We start from the raw sequence: 23514 nt of genomic DNA on the forward strand, positions 1-23514 counted from the left end.
CGAGGCCTGCTGCGTATGCAATGACACATGATGCCCGCGTGTGAGGTAAGAGTCTCACTTCACAAGACCATTTCCTTGCAGCCTTCATGCGCGAGGCCCTCTTGACGCGAGATTCCTTTTGGCCCACGCACTGGGCGCGAGACCCTCGACGTAAGGCCATGGTGCACAACCATGAGGCACTTGGCGTGAGATCCTTGGCGTGAGGCTATGGTGCGAGGCCATGAGGCACTTGGCGCGAGACCCTCGGCGTCAGGCCGTGGTGCGAGGCCATGAGGCACTTGGCACGAGAACGTCAGCGTGAGGCCGTGGTGCGAGGCCATGGTGTGTTTGGTGTGAAAACTTTGTTGTGAGGCCGTGGTGTGAGGCCATGAGGAACTTGGCACGAGACCCTTGGCATGAGGCCGTGGTGCGAGGCCATGAGCCACTTGACGGGAGACCCTCGGCGTGAGCTGTGGTGCGAGGCCATGGGGCACTTGGCGCAGGACCCTTGGCGTGAGGCCATGGGGCACTTGGCGTGAGACCCTCGGCGTGAGGCCATGGTGTGAGGCCTTGGGGCACTTGGCGCGAGACCCTCGGAGTGAGGCCATGGTGCGAGGCCATGGGGCACTTGGCGCAAGACCCTCAGAGTGAGGCCATGGTGCGAGGCCATGATGCACTTAGCGCGAGACCCTCGGTGTGAGGTCGTGGTGCGAGGCCATGGGGCACATGGCGCGAGACCCTCGGTGTGAGGCCGTGGTACGAGGCCATGGGGCTTTTGGCATGAGACCCTAGGCATGAAGCCGTGGTGCGAGGACATGGGGAACTTTAAGCAAGACCCTTGGCGTGAGGCCGTGGTGTGAGGCCATGAGGCACTTGGCATGAAACCCTCAGTGTGAGGCCATGGGGCGAGGCCATGGAGTACTTGGCGCGAGACCCTCTGTGTGAGGCCATGGTGCGAGGCCATGAGGCACTTGGCGCGAGACCTTTAGCGTGACGCCATGCAACAAGGCCCTTGGCGCGAGGAATTCTAGGTTTCAGCGAGGCGGTGGCTTCATGAGGTGCAAGGTAGCATGACTCCCAAGAGCTTGGCACTCGAGCCTCCAATCAGATAAGGGTCTTGCGAGGCACATGGACATCCAACACATTGGCGCGAGACGGGGGCCTCGCAAGGCCGAGGAGTGCAAGACACACAAGGGTGTGATGATCCCTCGATTCTTCAGCAAGGCAGAGACCTGTGGGGCACTTGGGAGTGTTGACTAGAATGTGGTCTTGTGAGACCTATAGGCCTGAGCCCGATAGCATGACTAAGTGACCCTTGGCCATGTATTTCAACCAGGGATCAGAGATTTTTCTCTTTGGTGGATTTTTGGCATCAACACTTGCCCCCCAGTCTATGAGGAGGTCTTTTGGCATCCTTGTAGACTTACTATGATGCTATACTTATTTTTCATGAATGTGATACTTGCACTATTCTTGGAGGCATATAAGGCATCGACGGATGTCATTCATCACTATTGGGCGATGAAGACATCGCTATGCGAGATGGTCTCGCACAACGAGACCGTCTCACATGGTGAGGCTTGCCTCTTTGCCTCCTTTTCTTCATGATTCATCTGTTGACATCCTGAGACCTTCTTCGACCTTCCTTCCAAGGATAAAGCTTATACGAGGCTTAGGGGCACGTTAAAAATTTAGACAAGAGTGTTTGGAAGCACGAGGCTATAGTTGGTGTCACTATGCGAGGGCCCTTTCGCTGTGCGAGGCCTCTTAGCCTTCTTTTGTGTTTCTGTGACTTCATTCTTCATTTATGTCTGAAGGTGGAATTTATTTAGATGTCCAATGAAGGAATGGAGCCTGATTAAGTTATAAAGTCGAGGGCAGCCTTGCCGAGGGAGGGTGCCCGTGCTATGCGAGATCCTCTTGCTAGGTGTGAGGCGTCTCGTCCCTTCGTCGACTTGAGCTATTCATTTTAGACATATTTACTTGGTGATGCTATAAGGAATATCTAAGGTAGGAAGCGAACTTAATTGGGAGCCAAAGTCGAGGGAGAATTTCCATTGTTCACACTTGATAAAATATGAGTTGAGATGACTCTTGTTTTGTGAGATGGATATTACTAAAGAGATATCCAGATGTTGATTTTCATTGCGACCTCGCGATGCGGGCGCATCTAAGTTTGTGGATGAATACACAAGGTCACTGCATTGCGGCCTTGAATTGTAGGAATGTCAAGATATCCATAAATTGACTTTCATTGCGTCGTCGCGATGCGGGTGCATTTTTCCATGGGCCTAAGACACAAGGATCTCTTATCTTGCGACCCTTTTAGATGTACCAGTTCGCAAGATAATTTTATATGCTCACACAAGTATTAGGGGAGTGTAAATCCCTTTCTCTTTCTCTCATTGGTATGAGACTTTGAAAAGTCTTGTTTTCCTTAGTCTAGGACTCTGATAAGCCATTCTTTTTTTTTTCTTTTTTTTTTCGTGAGGGACTTTTGCAAGTCCCCATGGTCAATTGCTTTATTTTGAAAGGGTTCCCTTTGGGACCCCTCCACAGCGTGTGATTCGTGTCTTTTGGTGCAGCTTGATTACTTGTAAGGATAGGTTGACCCTTTGGGTTCTCGCTATCCTTTTATATATTTTTTCGCGCACGTTTTATTTTATACGAGAAGCATCCTTCTCGTCATTAGGCATAGTACTATTTTTTCAAGCGTCTTCTTTGAGACCCTTTTTGCAAGTGTCTTCTTTGAGACTCTTTTCATAAGCGTCTTCTTTGAGACCTTTTTCATAAGTGTCTTCTTTGAGACCCTTTTTTGGTTTTTTGGGGTGATCTCCCCTCGGGTCAGGACCTTTATAGGGGGATGGTCCTTGTGAAACCTTGCAAACACCTATTTTCAAGGCCTTTTTTCCCTTAGTAAGGCGACTTAGTCGATCTAGACTTGGGGATCTCTTTGGGCTCCCCTTTTGTCTTCTATAACGAGGTCCCTTTGCAGGATGGGTTAGTTCGTGAAGAGGTCATTTTTTATGGTCCTTTTGACTTTTTTAGATTCTATAAGGGTGGCTAGTCCTTATAGATTCAAATGTTGTCTCATAAGTTTCATCGCTTTCACATATATGTATCATAAGTACTTATATATATATATATATGTCACAAGGCCAGACGCATGTTTCGCACTTGGCCAAGCACCTATTGAGGCTCATGAGGCTAGGCACCTATTTTGCACATGGCTAGGTGCCTGTTGATGCTCACAAGGCTGGGCACCCATTTTGCACATGGCTAGGTGCCTATTGAGGCTCGTGAGTCTAGGCACCTATTTTGCACAAGGCTGGGTGCCTGTTGAGGCTCGCGAGGCTAGGCACTTATTTTGCACATGGCTAGGTGCCTGTTGAGGTCGGGTATAATAACTCCTAAGTGGTTTGTAGGATCTTCTTGCCAAGTACTTTGTTTTTTGTTCTCTCTGATATGCCTTGACATTTCTAGATCTCTGGAATCAGCTGGGCGACTTCTTTGGATCTTTATGGGGGTCGATTGTGATGATTTGATGAATTCTACTAGCTTATTCTTTGAAGCCTTTTTGTAGACTTCTTCCAATTTTCAACTTGATCGGTGACTCCTTTCTCACGACGTTATCTTCTACACGGAATCTTCAGACTTATTGGTAGAAGGGTGATAGGAAGAAGGTTTGCTTCCCTCAACACGCAAGTTCTTATGGCCCTCTTCCACACGTATATACTTCTGCGCTCTTTCGAAGAAGTCATCTAGGTTTGTAACCTCTCTCTTGAGCATGTTACCCCATAACTTTCTTCCTGGACGAACTCCGGCTGTAACAGGCATCTTGAGCTCCGCTTTAGTTGAACTTTCCAACTTTGTTGCTTCCATATTAAACCTATGGATATAGCTCTTCAGAATTTCATTCTCACCTTGTTTTATGTTAGTGAGGCTGGTAATGGGCATAACGTAATCACGGACTGCATGGTGTTGCTGAAGAAATTCGCCAGAGAATTGCTGCCATGACTTGATTATTCCTGGCCTTAACCTCTCGAACCACTTGTACGCAACTCCTTTAAGTGTAACGATAAAGCAATGGCACTTTGCTCTGCTGTTGACCCCCCTTAACCTCATCAAGTTATTGAAGGAGTCTAAGTGATACTTTGGATCCGTAGTACCATCGTACGGAGTCATGCGAGGCTCTTTGAAGCTGGTGGGGAGTTGTTCAACCTGGATCTCCCTTGTGAAGGGTGACTCATAGTCGAACTCTTAATCGATAATGTGCCCCCCAAACGCTGTGACGATCGTGTTTTTTCGATGACTCCTCTTCTCGATGTCCAGCTTCTGTCGCCTCCTATTCAAGGAGTCTCTCAGCTGAGTAGGGTTTTCCTTTCTCTTTTCTTTGCCCCTTGAAGGGGCTATAGGAGGTGTCTTCCTTACTTTAGACCCTTTCCCATTGAGCTTTTCCCTTAGGCCAGGGGGCGCCTCTTTTGAGGTGACTTTGACTTCATTCTTACGACCATCGTCGTCCCTCTGCCTTTGCTCCAGGGGGTACATCATCGGCCTAGGTTCCTCATGGTACTTTTTCTGGGGAGTGTTGCTGGTGGAAAGTCGAGTTCTCCCATTGTCTACGGGGACAGTGGTTTCCCCTCTTTCACGCTCTTTCTCTTTATGCTTCGGAAGGGGTAGGATCGAATTTCCTTGCAGAGGGTCATTTAAAATCTCCCACATGTTCTCTAATGTGGTTTCTAGCCTTCGATTCATTTCATGGAACTTGCGAATCTCATCCTCATAGAAGCAAGTCCTTAAGCTGGAACTCACCGAGTGTACTCGAAGACTCTTGCCTGGCCTGTGTGTTGAGGGACCTAGGTCTTGGTGGCCAGAGCGCAGTACCACCGGGGGCCGAGCATGTGGGTGTGCTGGCGTCTCTAGATGACCTCCCTCGGGTCGGACAACCAGGGATAATGCTTCCTTCTCCTCCCTTGGGGGAGGATGTTCCTCCGACATATCTCCATGCTTAGGAAGAGGAGGGTCATTCCTAGAAGCCCTCAGTTGTTCTCCATCCAAGTGCATCTTGTAGTTGCCGTAAGCGTTTTGAACGCCTTGGCATTTATCCTTGCTGGAAGTGATGAAAGAACATTGGCTTGATGCTTGTTCTTCCCACAGACGGTGCCAAACTGTTGATGGTAGAAACTCGTCAATGAAAAATGGATGGAAAACTCAAAGACTTAATCAGAGACTTATGAACTCAAAAGATCTTGTAGAAATTTCAAGAGAAGTTACAAGTGAACAATAGAAGAGAACTCATATAATGCTCTTAGAATAATCTCATGTTACATCATTTTTCCAACCCCCATCAATGATGAAGTGAGGCTCTATATATAGGTGAGCTCTAATGGCTCTTGGTACATTGTGCTCCCGAAGAGATAAAGAGCTGCATATCTAGGCTACAGGTTGTAGTGTTGTCGGAGGAGCGGTGGTCGGCTCCAGTACGCGTCAGGGGTCTGGATAAGTACTCCTGCCATGGTACCATGTTGTACATCCACTACTAGTCGGGTACGAACCTCATAGGTGTGCTAAGGGGGTACTTTCTATGAACCATTCTTGTACTGCCACTACTTGTCTAACGTGGACATCGTGTCCGTACTCTAACTCCTCTTTGTTTATAGGTGCATTCTGTATCTCTCCTTAATTCATATCGAATCGTTGTGAGGCCTTCTCTGACCTTGCTCGAACGCATGTTCAAGGAGCCCGTGACACTACGTCTCATGAGACCCACAGGGAAAGAGGTGCCTCATTGGTGGCACTTATCTCAGGGAGAGAAATAAGGCCTCTTCAACGAGGCCTACTGCATATGCGATGAGACATGATGCCCATGTGTGAGATGAGAGTCTCACTTTGCAAGACCATCACCCTACAACCTTCATGCGCGAGGCCCTCCTGACGCGAGACGCCTTTTGGCAGACATGCTTGTAACGCCCTGGTTACCCCATAACAGTTACAGTGATCGGTGAACCGGAAATTTGACCCGCTACCCGAGTGCTTTGGTTAAAACCGTGTATCTAAGTGTTATTAACAGGCTAAGGTGGAAAATCAATAAAAAGGAAAGGATATATTTTATTAAATACATAAAACTGTTCATGGGCCCATCAAAACATTTACAAGTTATTTACAACTCAAAATGGTCACTAATGTTTAAAATTTACAAACCCGCCGACCTAAGCGACAAAAAGAGGGTAAACCTTCTAGTTCCTCTGAGAACTCCTTGGCCGTGGTGGTCAAGTGGCTGCATATGTACACATCACCACCTAAGCACTCCACTCAAGGTTGGGTGAGATTTTCTTTCCCTTTACCTGCACCACATAGCACCCATGAGCCAAGGCCCAACAAGAAAACACAATAAAGCATGATATAATATCAACAATGATCATAATAATCATTCAGGACTATCAGTCCAAACAAATGGGTGACACTCGCAAAAGTCACTAAGTTGGGTACAGCTCCCTTTAGCCTTGTGAAGATAGGGCCACCGGGGCTTAACAGATAAGTGAAGCTTTTATTAGCTTAAATAGGATAGGTGCATGGTGACTAGTCACCAACATAACCCTCCTCATGACCATAGAGTCATAACCCTGGAACATCGTTCCCTAGCCATATGACAAACAGTCACCTGGGCCTTAGGCCCTGGCTCTAGTAACTAGTCTTAGACTAGCCAAGTGCTTATAAGTTCATCGACCTTAGGGTCGGTCCAGCGTTAATGCCTTAGAGCCATTTAGCACTGATATCGATTAGATCTAATCTTCATTCAGCCCTGCGTTCAGGACGCTTATGCCATTTCTGACTCTTAGGTCAGTGTCCCTGACTAGTCAGTACCATATACAAATAAACAACATTCACTAGCATTTAATATGCAATCCATGTCCACATTTATCAATCGACATGCCTCAATAACAATCACGCATGTCATACATACACAAGGTACAGTTTTCTTACCTCAGGTTCGAGCGAGAAATATAATAAGAACGACCCCTATGAAAGATCAACCTTTTGGTCCCTTAGCAGTTACCTAATCATAACCAATTAGAAATCATCAATAAAGTAAATCAATGAATGGTTCACAATCTAAACCACACTCCCGGGATCAATCCCTCACTCTCGGAACTCTCAATCTACTCAAAAGGGGTAAAGGAACCAACCCCCGAGCCCTAAAAACAACATTCCCTGAAACTGACCTAGCACCTAGGCGCTGCCAACCAGCGCTAGGGTGCTGCCCCAGAAACAGAGAGGGCCATTCTCTGCCCTGCATAGAGCTGGGGCACTAGGACTGGCGCTAGGGCGCCAACTTCAAACCAGTAGCTCCTCTGAATTTCCCTCCTTGCGATTCCCCTTGAAACCAACCTTCCAAACCAATCCCAAACCTTACCAAAACATCCAATTCAACCCCTAAACCTCATCTACATCACCCCCTCACCAAAACCCAATCAATCATACACAAAAACTCCCATTGATTCCAACTATCCACATCAAAATCTATAGGCTGAAAACTAAAAGAAAAACAGAGTAATACTTGAAATTCATGGACAATTTCTTACCTCCAGATAGTTTTGAATCCTCCTTAGTAGATGAACTAAGTCTATAACCTCCAAGCTTTGATTTCCTAGCTTGATTCTTCAATTTGGGACCAAAATCTTCAAAGGAAGATCGAGGGAAGATGATGTACGGGAAGAAGAAGCCTTCCTCTGTTTTTGTTCTATATGTTTCTACAGGCAACTTAAACCATATATATCCTAAACCAAATGACCCTAATGCCCCTAGGTCATTTAAAGCTTCTAAAGTCTCCCCAAGGGTAAAATCGTCATCTTTCACCTATTTCGTTAATCATAATTAATGCTCTCCAATTCCTGCTATTCTCAATATTCTCAAATACCAATAATTCATATCCCGTTACCCTTTTTATTCCCGGCAACGCTCTAATCATTAAAACATCCCGAGACTCACCTCGAGCCTCGAACTTAATCCCGTTATGACTAAACTGCTACTTAATATTCAAAGATCGTCTTATGCCGAATAACTCGAAAAAATCCACATTATAATGTTGCCTCAATAATATATCACCTACATGCATACAAATATACAATTACGCCCTCAATGGGCCAAATTACCAAAATACCCCTGTCATGAAATGTGGACCCACATGCATGTATTTAACATCATATTATAATATAATTCACATAAACATGCATATACTCATTTAATGGTATAATTAAACAAGTATGGCCTTCCCGGCCTACTATTCCCGCGATTAAAACACATCGGAGAATTCAGGGCATTACAACGCTAGACGCGAGACCCTCAGCGTGAGGCCATGGCGCGTGGCCATGAGGCACTTGGTGTGAGACCCTCAATGTGAGGCCATGGTTCGAGGCCATAAGCCACTTGGCGTGAGACCCTCGACGTGAAGCCGTGGTGCGACGCCACGAGGCACTGGGTGCGAGACCCTTGGTGTGAGGCTGTGGTGCGAGGCCATGAGACACTTGGCGCGAGAACCTTAGCATGAGGTTGTGGTGCGAGGCCATGGTGCATTTGGTGCGAGACCCTCGTTGTGAGGCTGTGGTGCAAGGCCATGAGGCACTTGGCACGAGACCTTCGGCGTGAGGCCATGGTGCGAGGCCATGAGGCACTTGGCGCGAGACCCTCGACATGAGGCCATGGTGTGAGGCCATGAGGCACTTGGCGCGAGACCCTCGGTGTGAGGCCGTGGGGCGAGGCCATGGGGCACTTGGCGCAAGACCCTCAGCGTAAGGCCAAGGTGCAAGGCCATGAGGTACTTGGCACGAGAACCTCAGCGTGAGGCCATGGTGCGAGGCCATGGGGCACTTGGCGCGAGACCCTCGGCGTGAGGCTGTGGTGCGAGGCCAAGGGGCACTTGGCATGAGACCCTCAACGTGAGGCCATGGTGCGAAGCCATGAGGCACTTGGCACAAGACCCTCGGCGTGAGGGCGTGGTGCGAGGATATGGGGCACTTGGCGCAGGACCCTCGGCGTGAGGGCGTGGTGCGAGGATATGGGGCACTTGGCGCAGGACCCTCGGCGTGAGGCTGTGATGCGAGGCCATGGGGAAGTTGGCGCGAGACCCTCAGTGTGAGGCTGTGGTGCGAGGCCATGGGGCAGTTGGTGCGAGACCCTCGGCATGAGGTCATGGTGCGAGGCCATGAAGCACTTGGAGCGAGACCCTTGGCGTTAGGCCATGGTGCAAGGCCATGGGGCACTTGGCGCTAGACCCTCGGAGTAAGGCCATGGTGCAAGGCCATGAGGCACTTGGCGCGAGACCCTTAGCGTGAGGCCATGAAACAAGGCCCTTGGCAGGAGGCATTCTGGGTTTTAGTGAGGTGGTGGTTTAGTGAGGCGCAAGGGAGCATGACTCCTAAGAGCTTGGCACTCGGGCCTCCAACTAGGTAAGGGTCTCGCGAGGCACATGGACTCCCGACTGATGGGCACGAGGGGGGGGGGGTCACAAGGCCGAGGGGCGCGAGACACACAAGGGTGTCACGAGCCCTCGAATCTTCAGCAAGGCAGAGTCCTGCGGGGCATTTGTGAGTGTTAGCTAGAAAGTTGTCTCGTGAGACCTATAGGCCTGAGCTCGATAGCATGACTAAGTGTTTCAACGAAGGATCATATATTTTTTTCTTAGGTGGATTTTTGGCATCCACAGTTAGATTTATGATAACTTATTGGAGCTTGATTTCATAGGCCCATGGTCCCCACCGTACCTTGGATAAAACCATCTAAATAGTATCAATTAATTGATTTAATTATCAATTAGAATTATCAAAGTTGACCACGTCAATTTTGGATAGTTTCACAGAGTTATGTAATTTACAGAAGAAAAGAGTAATTATTTATTAATTAAGATAAATTGGTATCTAAATTAATAAATTAGTTTAAATCAAGGTTCAAATTATAAATAATTAATTTGATAAAGGATTTAAATAATTAGTTAATTAATTAATTCAATAGAAAATAATACATACCTTGATTGTCCAACATGCTTATAATTAAAAGGAAAATTTCACGGGCCTAAAGCCAATGATAATTTTGACCTAGGGCTGATAATTGACTATTATTTTATTTATTTTTTAATTAAATAATTGACCTAATTGATTCTAGAAAAGGAATGCTAAGTGAGAGATGAAAACACAAGTTTTTGAGCAGATCAAAAGATCTAGTCTTAGTGATGCACACGGGGCGAGGAATTGGCGGGGAGTGCTTCCTCCATCCCCGTTCCCATTTAGAATTTTAATTCCTGTCTCACCCCATCCCCGCTTATTCCCCGTCGGGGACGGGGTGGGGAATCTGCTATTGGGCCGGGGAATCCCCACGGGGAACCCGTTTATTTAAAAAACCAATTTTATAATAAAATTTTTAAATAAAAAATAGTAAATTATATGTAAATTAAAATATTATTCAATATTTATGATTTAAAATACTAAACATGATCCCAAATAAAATTAAAAATATTAAAAAAGTTACTAATATACTACAATAACACATAAAGAAAGATATATAATACATATAAAATATTACAAAAATTTATAATAATTTAATCGGGGCCTCGTCGGGGCGGGGAGTGTCATTCCCGCCCCTGCCCCATTTAACATTCGGGGATTAAAAATTATCCCCGTCCTTGCCCCATTCCCCATTTAGAAGGGGATTCCTCGCCCCATTAAGGGCGGGTCCCAGCACAGCTCAGTCCCCATGGGGAAAATGTGCATCCCTATCTAGTCTGGATGCTCTAGGTTTTGGATTCTCTCTACAGCATAAGTCCTTTTCTAAGCCTCAATTTTTCTATTCTTCTCTTTGTATCTTTCTCATGTGTTTAGAATTGCCCAGTCTAGTCTAGGTGATTCTAACGATACTTTGGAAGGCTATGAAGAAAATTGAAGAACGATTTAGTTTCTTGATGATACCTTGCGACAGGAAGGATACAAGGGTTAGAGAACCTGAAGGAAGTTCCACCACATATAATGTAAGTGTTCTTATCATTATTTATGTTTGAATTCAATTTTAGAAACGTGTTCTAGGTTGTCTCATATTAATTTGTTTAATATAAGATTTACATGAAAATAAACAAGATCTTGTATAAGTTTTCCCAACAGTTATCCAAGCCACAAGTTGATTGCTCGGTTGATGAAGATGTGCCTCCAAAGCCATCCAACCATACACAACCAAACCCTAAGCATAATTTTGTCACCCCACCTCCTTTCCCAAGCAGACTGAAGAAGACTAAAAGTGAAGAGGTTGACAAGGAAATTCTTGATACATTCCGCAAGGTAAAAGTGAATATTCCCCTTCTTGACGCAATTAAACAAGTGCCACGCTATGCCAAGTTTTTGAAAGAATTGTGCACTAATAAGCTTAAGTTGAGGGGTAATGAAAAAGTTAGTGAGGGGGAGAATGTTTTTGCAGTTCTTCAAAAGAAGCTTCCACCAAAGTGTAAGGATCCTGGTACTTTTACTATTCCTTGCACCATTGGTAATAAAAGAATTGAGCATTGTATGTATGATTTGGAAGACTCTAGAAATGTCATGCCATTCTCCATTTATGCTTCATTGAATCTCGATCCACTTGAAGAAACATGGGTGATTATTCAACTTGCTGATAGGTTGAATGCTTATCCTAGGGGGGTAATAAAAGGTGTTTTAGATCAAGTGAATGAATTAGTGTTTCCCGTAGATTTATATGTTCTTGATATAGATGAATCCATTCCATGCTCCAGTCCAATTTTTTTGGGAAGACCATTCATGAAAACTGCACGAACCAAGATTGATATACATGACGGTACATTGACCATGGAATTTGATGGGGAGACAATTCGATTCAATATTTTTGAGGCTCTGAGGTATCCAAGTGATGTACATGTTGTTTACTCTCTTTATGTGTTAGATATCCTTTCTCAATGAGTCTTAGATTTGCATAATGAAGATTGTATTGAGGTTACGTTGAGAGAGCATCTTGTGTTGACCGATGAAGATATTTCTGATGAGATCATGGATGTCATAGCCACACTCAATAGATGTTTTGACAAGACTTTTAAGAAGGTTGCATTTATGGATTTACCAATTTCTAATGAGAAATTGCAGCCATTAATTGTTCAAGCTCCTACACTTGAATTGAAGCCACTTCCGAAGCATCTTAGATATGTTTACTTGGGGAAGAACGAGACACTTCTAATTATAATTGCAAGAAATACTAACCAAATTAAAGAAGAAAAATTGATAAAAGTGCTTCAAGATTATAAAACAGCCATTGGGTGGTCTATTGCTGATATTAGCGTGATTAGCCCTTCTATGTGCATGCACCAAATTTTACTTGAAGAAGGGTCTAAACGAACACGTGAGGCACAATGGAGATTAAATCCACCTATGATGGACGTTGTGAGAAAGGAGATCCTGAAGCTCCTTAGTGTGGGTATTCTTTACCCAATTTCAGACAATCAATGGGCGAGTCCATTTCAGGTACTACCAAAGAAGTCTAGAATCACAGTGGTAAAGAACGAAGAAAACGAGTTGGTGCCAACAAGAATGCAAATCGGGTGGCGAGTTTGTATAGACTACCGCAAGTTGAATGCGGAAACTCAAAAAGATCACTTTCCATTACATTTCCGTGATCAGATGCTTAAGGGGTTAGCAAGTCATCTTTATTATTGTTTTCTTGACGATTATTCATGATATAATCAGATTTTTATTGCTCCTGAAGATCAAGATAAGACAACCTTCACATGCCCTTTTAGTACATTCACTTTCCGACGTATGCCATTTGGGTTATGTAATGCTCTTGCCACTTTTCAACGATGTTTGATGAGCATTTTTTTAGAATATAATGAAAGCATCATTAAGGTTTTTATGAATGATTTTAGTGTTTATGGTGACTCATTTGATCGATGCCTTCATAATCTCACTTTGGTACTCTAGTAGTGTATTGAAACTAACCTTGTGCTTAATTGGGGAAATGTCATTTTATGGTAAACCAATGTATAATTTTGGGTCATGTGATTTTAGTCAAGGGAATAGAGGATGATAAGGAAAATATTGATTTAATTCATTCTCTACCACCTTCGACTAGTGTGAAAGAAGTGAGATCATTCCTTAGGCATGCCGGGTTCTATAGGAGATTTATCAAGGATTTCTCTAAAATCTCCACACCACTATGCAACCTTCTTCAAAAAGACATAAAGTTCGAGTTTAATGAAAAGTGTTTAGTGGCTTTCAACTTATTAAAAGAGTCAGACCGACCATGTTATTCTTCGCTATCTATTGGCAAGGACAGAAGCCAAGCCTTGACTGATTTGGTGGGTTTTACTTCTTCAAGAGTTTGACTTGGAGAAAAAGGACAAGAAGGGTTATGAGAATTTGGTGGTAGACCACTTGAGTCGTCTTATTCGGGATGAAGATAATTTTCCCATGGATGAAAAATTTTCCGATGAGCAACTCCTCTCCATGCAAGCAGATATTACTTGGTATGCTGACATTGTCAACTACATTGCTTCAAAGGAGTTACCAAGTGATCTCACACAATAACAACATAATAAAATCAAGCATGATGCTCGCCACTACATATGGAACGAACCTTATCTTTGGAAGCATTGTACATATCAAATCATTCAAAGGTGTGTCCATAAATCTGAATTTCATTCCATCATTTCTTTTTTCATGTGTATGCTTATGGTGGACACTTCAAACCCAAGAGGACAGGTCGTAAGATAATTGACAGCAATTTCTATTGGCCCACAATTTTCAAAGATTCTTATACTTATTATAAGGCATGTGATCATTGTCAACGAGTTGGCAACATAATGGCTAAGGATCAAATGCCTCAAAATCCTATTTTAATTCTTGAGATTTTTTATGTTTGGGGTATGGATTTCATAGGACTGTTCCCATCTTCTTTTGGCTATGAATACATTCTTTTGGCAGTGGATTACGTGTCTAAATGGGTAGAAGAAATAGTGACTAGAATGGATAATTAAAAAACAGTGGTGGATTTCATCCGCTCCAACATTTTTGTATATTTTGGTATACCCAAGGCTATAATTAGTGATCAAGGCACTTATTTTTGTAACAAGAGTATAGAAGCATTGTTTCGACGCTATAGTGTAACTCACAAGGTGATAGTTGCTTATCATCCACAAGCCAACGGGGAAGCGAAGGTTTCTAATCGTGAAGTCAAATTGATTCTTGAGATGATCGTGAATCCAAACCGGAAAGATTGGAGTACAAAGCTTGATGATGCCTTGTGGGCTTATCGTATGACATATAAAATACCTATCGGTATGTCACCGTATCGGTTGGTGTATAGGAAGCCTTGCCATCTACTAGTAGAGTTGGAGCATAAGGCTTGGTGGGCTGTGAAGAAGTGCAACGTGGACATGGTTGCTGCAGAACAACAATGAATGCTTCAATTACATAAGCTAGAAGAAATACGTAATGAAGCATATGAGAGTTCGAGAATCTACAAGGAGAAAACGAAATCTTTTCATGACAAACATATTCTTCAAAAGAGTTTTGTGGAAGGTCAAAAAGTTCTCATGTATCCTTCTCGCCTTAAACTCTTTCCTGGGAAGTTGAAGTCTCGATGGTTAGGTCTGTTAATTGTGACCAAGGTTTTTCCTCATGGAGTGGTCAAAGTTTTAAGTCCAAGTATGGAAAATTCTTTCAAGGTGAATGGTTTGAGATTAAAGCCATATTACGAATCAATGGAGGAAGAACAAGTTGCTCTGATTCACCTCATTGACCCAGTATATGTTGATGAATGAAGCACTAAGTCGAGCTAGCAACGGTAAACTTAGCCACTTTGTAAATTAGTTTGTTTTAATGATTTTTTCTTTAGGTTGAACATATTTTATTTTGGTTTTGATTTTTTTGTTTTTGTTGTAGTAATTTAAGTTTAATTTCTGTAATTTGAACCATGAAAACCGTGAAAAAGAAGAAAAAAAAGAGGGATCAGGCCCCGACACGCATTTCCTAGGCTGCGACCTTTTTTCGAAGAAAAGCTTCAGGTATGTGTGCGGGCCACAGCACGCATATCCTAGGCCGCGAACATTTATCGTAAAATAGCTTCATTTTTTTCCTAGGCCAGAGCACGCATTTCCCAAGAAGTGACCCATGAATGTTATTTTAGAAAATTTTAAAAATAAAAAACTCAATTTCATCCCTGATTTTTTTTAACAAAAACAACCATTCACCTCTATTCTCTCTCTCATCACTCTCACCACCGAACCTCCACACCATTCTCTCCATTTTTCCTTGTTTTCTTCATTCTTCTTCCATCACCATTACCCTAAATCATTCTACCAGCCTTTTTCATCTTACATCATTCCCTAAACCTTCCCCAAATCTCCATCCCCATTCACACACACACACACACACACACACACACAAACACTAATCCAAAAATCCATCCCATTCCACTTTGTTTTATGAATTTCTTAGACATTTCAAGCATACATTCAAAGGAGGTTTGCATTATCATTTCATACTCTCATAAAGTAAGTTTTTCTTTGACCAATTTTTCAATTTGTGAAGAGTATTTGATTTGTCAATTTGACAATTGTGGTGTGGTGTATTTTGGAAGCATTGTGAGGTTGTTTATGTTGGTGTACAAGGTGCCTTGAATTAATTTGCTTATTTATTCATCCACATTGTGATGTTTGGGAAGTTTCACTTTATGGCATACATTTTTTTGAGTTGGTATTTTTCTGCACTCTATATGCTTGATAAAATGCTTGAGAGGAGTGGAGTATATGGTTGGTGTATGAGCATTCTTGGTTTACGCTGGAAGAAGTTGTGTTTGATTTGAGTGGAAGCATTGTGCCGTTTTGACACTGGAATCGGTGACATTTAAACTTTTTGGCGTGGTTCAATGTTGATCATTGTGGTAATTTTCTCTTGATTATTTTGGTGACTCACATTGGTGTTTTTGGATTGTTGTTCTTCATTTTTATATTTTTTGACAGCCATGGCTTCCAAGACAAACAATAATCAAGCTTCATCATCGGCATCAATTCCTTATGATCCTCAAAGGTTTGTGTCCAACGAAGCCTATAAGAGTTACATGAATGCCATTTCTCATGACAAGGTGTGGGTTCCTGAACGAGGATTTGATCTCCACATGCATCATGATCAATCCTTCCTCACACATCAAATTTCTATAATGTAAGTGCAATAACACTGCAAAGTGGTATAAAATATGAGCCACCCACACAACCTTCATCGCCAGCTCCAGTGCAAAAGCTAGTTGTAGACAACTCCATCCATGATGAACCATCAATGCAGAAAAAGTCACATAAACCAACTATGCCAACCTATGTCCCTCGTCTGCCTTTTCCAAGAAGATTGAAAAAGTTTCAGAAAGAGGAAGCTGATAAGGAAATTCTTGTGACTTTTCACAAAGTTTAGAAAAAACATTCCATTACTTGATGCTATTAAACAAGTGCCACATTCTGCTAAATTTTTGAAGGAGTTGTGTACAAATAATAAGAAATTGATGGGTGATGAAAAGATAAGTGTGGGGGAGAACGTCTCTTCTGTTCTCCAAAAGAAGCTACCACCAAAAAGCAAGGATGCTGGAAATTTTACAATTCCTTGTATGATTGGGAATAAAAGGATTGAGCGGTGTATGATAGATTTGGGAATCGATTGATGTCATGTCATATTCATCATATACATCTTTAAATCTTGGGCCACTAAAGGAGACATGAGTTATTGTTCAGTTGGCCGATCACACTAATACTTATCCTTTAGAGGTAGTTGAAGATGTGCTGGTAAAGGTTGATGGACTTGTCTTTACAGCAGATTTCTATATACTTGAAATGGAGGATGCATCAATTCCTAATCTGAAACCAGTTTTATTTGGGAGGCCTTTCTTGAAAACAACAAATACAAAGCTAGATGTTAGAGTAGGAACGCTGATGATGGAATTTGATTGTGAAGTTATCAAATTCAATGTGTTTGATTCTCATGGTAAGATCAAGGGGAAGGAGACTTCATTGAAATACCCAACAAAAAGATCTTGAGAGCAATATTCAGTTGAGCTAACAACGTTAAACAAAGCGTACTTGAGGGAGTTTTCTTTTCCTTATCTTTCGTTTTATTTTCATTGAGGACAATGTACTATTTAAGTGTGGGGGAAGAGAACAATTTCATTTTGTCTGTTGTTGGGTTTATTTTTTCTGTTTTCATTTTTCTAGTCTGTTTTTTTTATTTGTTTGTGTGTTTTCTTGTGTTGGTCTTGTTGAATGTAGTGGTCGATGATGAGAACTATGGATTGTACTGAATGTGATGCTAGATAATGATGAATTTTGTATGATTTGTGTGCTTAACCCATGTGTAATTGCTACTTAAGCTTGAGCTTGTATTTTGGAAATTATGTACACAATTGATTTTACTTTTTATTTATATTGGAAACAATTTTTGTGTAATGACCAAAAATTGCTAATAGGACTTAGGGCCCTGATTAGCGTGCCAGGAAGACATAATCGGCATATATGATTGTTTAAATAGTTAAATGCGTGATTACGTGGCATGCATGATTAATATGATTATATGAGTATGTTATAAGCATGTTTTCAAATATTAGATATGCATGTGGGCCCTTTATAGCTTACAAGAGCATATTTGTTATTTTCGCCCGTTGAGGGCATAAATGCGATTATATGTGATAAATTGTTGCGACCACATTATTATGTGGATATATTTGTAGTATATGGCTCGAGTCGGTCCTAGTGAGCGGATTAGCGAAATGGTCACAGTGGGGTTTAATACCTGGTTCGAGGGGAGCGTGGGGGTATTTTTGGGAATTTAAAGATTATTTTGAGATTCATTAGATATAGAATATATATTTGGAAAATAATTGGGTGATGAGATTAAGTGGATAAATATTAGGAACATTTGAGGAATTTGCGGGAACCGGGAGCGGAATGACCATTTTACCCTTCGAGACAATTAGTGAAATAATGGGCTTAAAGGGGAAAAGTAGTCATTTGTGAGTTAGGATATACTCAAAAACTTAGATAATAAACCAAAATTCTCTCCCACATCACCTTCACGTTCCTCTCCCACTCTCTCTAGGAAGAAGTCAAGCAAACTTGGAAACTGAAGGAGAATAGGCTGGGAAATTTAGCTAGAAGTTTGGAGGGAGCTAAGCTGGAATCGTTTAGGGTGTTGCTGAGGGTCTAAGCTACAATTGAGGTAAGGAATTCATATTGAACCGGTTGAAAATTCTGTTGAATCGTGTTAATATCTGAGTTGCATGAGGTTTAGCTTTGTTAGCTGGATTTTTATAGGATTTGAGTGTTTTATACGAGTGGGAAATATTTATAGGATTAGGCCTCTGACATGGGGGCGCGCCGTGACCCTTAGGGTTAGCTCTTGGCCCACCTAAGGGTTTTTGCTTTAGGTTGGTTGCTGGGATTGGTGAGGCTCAGGGGTTCAAAACTAGGCACTCGGGACGATTCCTACTACCCGGTTGAGTAGAAATCGAGGTCCCGAAGACTAGTTTTTGTCTCTTAAGTATTACTTTGGATTAGAAGTTGATGATTAGCCATTGGTCACTGTGACTAGGATTATCACCAAGGCTCAGGACTGAGGATTGTGCTCGAGATCGTTCTGTACCTTCCGCTCGGAATTCAAGGTAACAAAATTGCACGCTTGCGTGGTTGTGAACGGGGCCGAGATTCCCCATTATTGATTTCTTGTACAATGTGCTTATATGATTAATGTGATAAACAAGAATGATCGACCTAAGGGAGCTGGGGCTGATGGTATGTATACTGAGCGCGGCCCGGCCTAAGAGAGCTGGGGCCAGCTAGATCATCAGGGGCTCAGCCTAAGTGTGCCAACCCTGATTGTTTGAGAACTAGAGATAATGTGTTTATCATTGATTAGCTGAATATGCGTACTGTAATGCCCTGGATAACCAAGACCTTTACACTGTGTTTATAAAAGGTGTAAGACTTGCTAATCAAGTCATTTAATTTGAAACGTGTTACTGAAACTACAGCTGAACTAGGGTTAAAAGGTTTTGGTCTCAAAAGCTTCATTTCTTATAAACAAACAATTTCTTTACATGGGATCCCAAAAGTAGTAAAGATAAAAGACAGTCTACAAAATTTTAGGATTAAAATACAGTTATTAGCCACTCTAAGGCAAAACAGACAATTAAGCTCTTCTCATCCTGTATCACTTGGTCGTGGCGGCTGATCAGCTGGCTATGTACATTCAGCCCCGAAGCTCTCCATTTCAGGACTGGTCCAACTTGCCCTTGCTTTTACCTGCACCACGTAGAACCCGTGAGCCAAGGCCCAGCAAGAAAACACAATAACAGAGCATAATCATCAAGCAACAACCAGATAACTCATACAGTATAAACAAGTACTCAACAGTTCAAACACACATGTCATTCAAGTATTCAGCATACCAAGTACATCACTTCATATCAATAATCAATTCACATATGATAACCAGGGTTAGTGCCCTTACGCCGCACCCACTATTTATCCCACTGACTCCGGCCTGCTTAAACTGAGCTCAGTGAATATTACCAGTGGCCGAGCCGCGCCCTATGTGCAAGTATTATTTACGGCACCCTTAGGCCGTTTATCACATGTCCCATGGAATAATACCATCTATGACCTTATATAGATATAGGGAGCTCTTAGTCCCATCACAAATACATAACCGGGTGCAGTTTTCTTACTTTTAGATTTCGATAGCTTTGTTCAAGTTGATCCTCAAGCACGATCCCATTTGAGCCCTAGCGTACACCTAGTCACAGCCATAGATCAGAATCATCACCAAACCTCAAATCCAAAACCTAGCCTCAGGACCAATCCCGAGCCCTCGGGAAGCCCTAATTCCACCAAACGGGGTGGTGGAATCAAACCCCGAGCCCCCGGGAAAAAACCCTTAGAAACAACCCAAAAACCCCTTTCTGGGAATAGGGTAGTGCTACAACACCCTAAGGAGAGTGCTATAGTGCTACAAGCAGAGCCAAAAGGCTCTAGATCTTCAGGGCCTAGTGTTGTAGCGCCCAATGACTAGCGCTATAGCGCTAGTCTCAGCACAGCCCAACACAGTTTTTCCTCCTTCGAATTTCCTCGAGCCAAACCTTTCTAAAACTCAACCAAACTTCAAAACAAGCCTCCCAACATCCTTAACTCATCCCATAAGTCCCAACCACACAAAACTCAATCACATGCACCCAAAATCAAGGAAATAACCATAGCTGAACCTAGAGCCCAAAAACTCAACAAGAAAAATAACTGAAACCATAGAATTCAAGTGACCAAGTTCAGAACTTCTTACCTTCAGCAGAGAGATCCAACCTTAGGCTATCCTCCACTCTTCCTTAGCTTTCACTCCTCAAAGCTTCAGCCTTAATTCCCTAGAATTCCCACCAAAACCCAGCTCAAAGTCTATATTTATACTAAGAACCAGAAACTGAATTACAACCTTAAACCTTACCTCAAATGGATGGACTACTCTTGCTAACTCCTCAAGCCAAACCAAGGACCCCAGCCTCAAGCTCCTGCCCATACTTTCCCTTAGTTACAGCTCCAAATTCCTTCATGAAATGAGGAAGAAACCTAAACCAAGTGGGAGAAGAAATGACTCATGTTTTCCTTTTTTCTTTTTCTTCTTCTTTTCTTTAATCTTCCTTCAAATTCTAGACTTTCCACTAAGGCATAAAGCAGACTTAACTCTTATCCCTTATAATCCAAATGACCATAATACCCTCCCATTAAATTTAAGCTCTTAGTCCTTCCAAGGGCATTCTGGTCATTTGTTCCCAATTCCCACTAATTCCTCAAGTGTCTCTAATGTTACCGCTTACTTCCCGACACCTACCTAATCACCAACTATACTCCTCAACTCCAATATATTTCCTAAATTCCCAGAAATACCCCTAGGCTCGCCCCGAGCTGGGTATAAATCTCCGCCGTGACTTTTTCGCTGAACTGCTCACTAGGATCGCCTTTAGTCACAGATTACCAATAGATCCACAAAATAATATGGTCTCAAAAATTTATCACATATATTTATAGTTATGCCCTCATTGTGCCAAAATTATGATTATGCCCTTCTAACCTAGTCAGGGCCTACATGCTTACTAATACATTTAGTCATGCATCAGAGATATTCAAATAATCATATAACATGCTTTTATTCATTAAATCACATATAATCCAGTTATGCCGTTCCGGTACACTAATCAAGGCCCTTATGCCTTATTAGTAAATTTGGGTCGTTACAACTATCCCCTTCTAATGAGAATTTCGTTCTCGAAGTTTACCTGAATAACTCAGGATATTGATCCCGCATCGCTGTCTCAAGCTCCCAGGTCGCCTCCTCGACCCTACTATTCCTCCACAATAGCTTAACAAGAGGAATCATCTTATTCCGTAGTACTTTGTCTTTCCGATCCAAGATCTGACTCGGTTGCTCCTCATAGGCTAAATCTTTCTGCAATTCCAAGTCCTCATACCTCAACACATGTGTCGCATTTGAGACATACTTCTGAAGCGTAGAAACATGGAATACGTCATGAACTCTCGACAACGATGGTGGCAAGGCTAACCGGTAAGCCACCTAACTGATCCTTTCTAGGATCTCAAAAGGTCCGATGAACCTAGGGCTTAACTTGCCCTTCTTTCCGAACCTTCTCACCCCTCGCAATGGTGAAACTCGGAGAAATACGTGGTCCCCAACCTGGAACTCCACGTCCCTACGCTTGGGATCAGCGTAGATTTTCTGTCTGCTTTCATTCATCCTCTGAACCATATTTGGCCCCAAATATTTCCTCTCACCCATCTCATCCCATTGAATGGGTGACCTACACTTCCTTCCATATAACATCTCATAGAGAGCCACTCCAATCGATGATTGGTAACTATTGTTATATGAAAATTCAATCAACGGGAGATACTTACTCCATGATCCCTCAAAGTCGATCACACACGCTCTAAGTATATCCCCCAATATCTTAATCGTCCTCTCAGACTGTCCATCAGTTTGAGGATGAAAGGTTATGATGAACTTCAACTGAGTCCCCATAGCCTTCTGCAAACTACCCCAAAACTTGGAGGTAAAGATAGGATCCCGGTCTGACACTATAGACTTAGGAACCCCATGGAGACGTACGATATCCCTCACATACAACTTCGCATACTGATCCACAGTATATGTTGACCTCACTAGAAGAAAATGGGTTGACTTGGTGTATCTGTCCACTATCACCCACACTAAGTCATGAAGCCCTACAATTCTGGGTAAACCTCCCACAAAATCCATCGTAATATCCTCCCATTTCCACTTGGGAATACCCAAAGGCTAAAGCAACCCTACTGGTCGCTGATGCTCAGCTTTCACCTGCTGACAGGTTAAACATCTGGCTACGTACTCCACCACATCCTTCTTCATCCCAGTCCACCAATCTAATGTCTGTAGATCCTGGTACATCTTCATGGTACCTGGATGAAGTAAGTACGACGTCGTATGAGTCTCATCCAATATCTCTCATCTGATCCCCTCATACTTCGGAACACAAATCCATCCCTGATATCGAAGCAAACCAACCTCAGAGATAGAATAGTCCTTAGCTAGTCCCGCTAAGACATTCTCTCTAACCTCCTGTAACTGAGCGTCCACTAATTGCCCTTCTTTAATCCGCTCTAGCAGGGTCGACTGCAGAGTAATATTGGCCAACTGGCCCACCACCAATTCTATCCTCGCTTTGGCCATCTCATTAGCTAACTCCCTCGAGATCTAGGTGGAACTATATAACTAACCTGAGCCTCTCCAGCTCAATGCATCTGCCATTACATTGGCTTTCCCCGGATGGTAAAGAATATCACAATCATAATCTTTCACCAACTCTAGCCAACGTCTTTGTCTCATGTTCAGGTCCTTCTATGCAAGGAAATACTTCAGACATTTGTGGTCGGTGTATATCTCACACTTCTCCTCATACAGATTAAATTTCCAAACCTTTAGTGTGAATACCACTGCTGCTAACTCCCAATCATGGGTAGGATACCATTTCTCAAACTCCTTCAGCTGTCATGATGAATAAGCTATGACCTTTTCATTCTGCATCTGCACACAGCCTAAACCCAACCTCGATGCATCGCAGTAAACAACAAACTTCCCTTCCCCCGAAGGAAGACTCAACACATGCGCAGTAATAAGCCGTCGCTTCAATTCTTGGAAATTTTTCTCACGTTTGTCTGACCAAACGAACTTCAAATTCTTCTGTGTCAACTCTGTCATCGGTGCCTCTATCTTTGAGAAGCCTTCCACAAACCTTATGTAGTAACCTGCTAGACCAAGAAAAATCTGCACTTCCGAGGCATTCCTTGGCCTCGGCGAATCCCTAACCGCCTCCACCTTAGATGGATCCACCTTAATCCCATCTGCACCCACAATATGTCCAAGGAATATCAATTCTGGTAACCAAAATTCATATTTCTTAAACTTGGCGTACAACTGA

General features: G+C 42.9%; 1 protein-coding gene across 1 annotated transcript; it reads left to right on the forward strand.

Moving 5' to 3' along the window:
• The first annotated feature begins 14419 nt into the window (after nt 1-14419).
• LOC133814437 (uncharacterized) lies at nt 14420-14782 on the forward strand. The gene has a single exon (XM_062247396.1). It carries the CDS (start codon nt 14420-14422, stop codon nt 14780-14782), a length of 363 nt encoding a protein of 120 aa, XP_062103380.1.
• Nucleotides 14783-23514: the final 8732 nt, after the last annotated feature.

Source organism: Humulus lupulus, chromosome 2 (genome assembly GCF_963169125.1).
Source record: "Humulus lupulus chromosome 2, drHumLupu1.1, whole genome shotgun sequence".
Classification (NCBI taxonomy): Eukaryota; Viridiplantae; Streptophyta; class Magnoliopsida; order Rosales; family Cannabaceae; genus Humulus; species Humulus lupulus.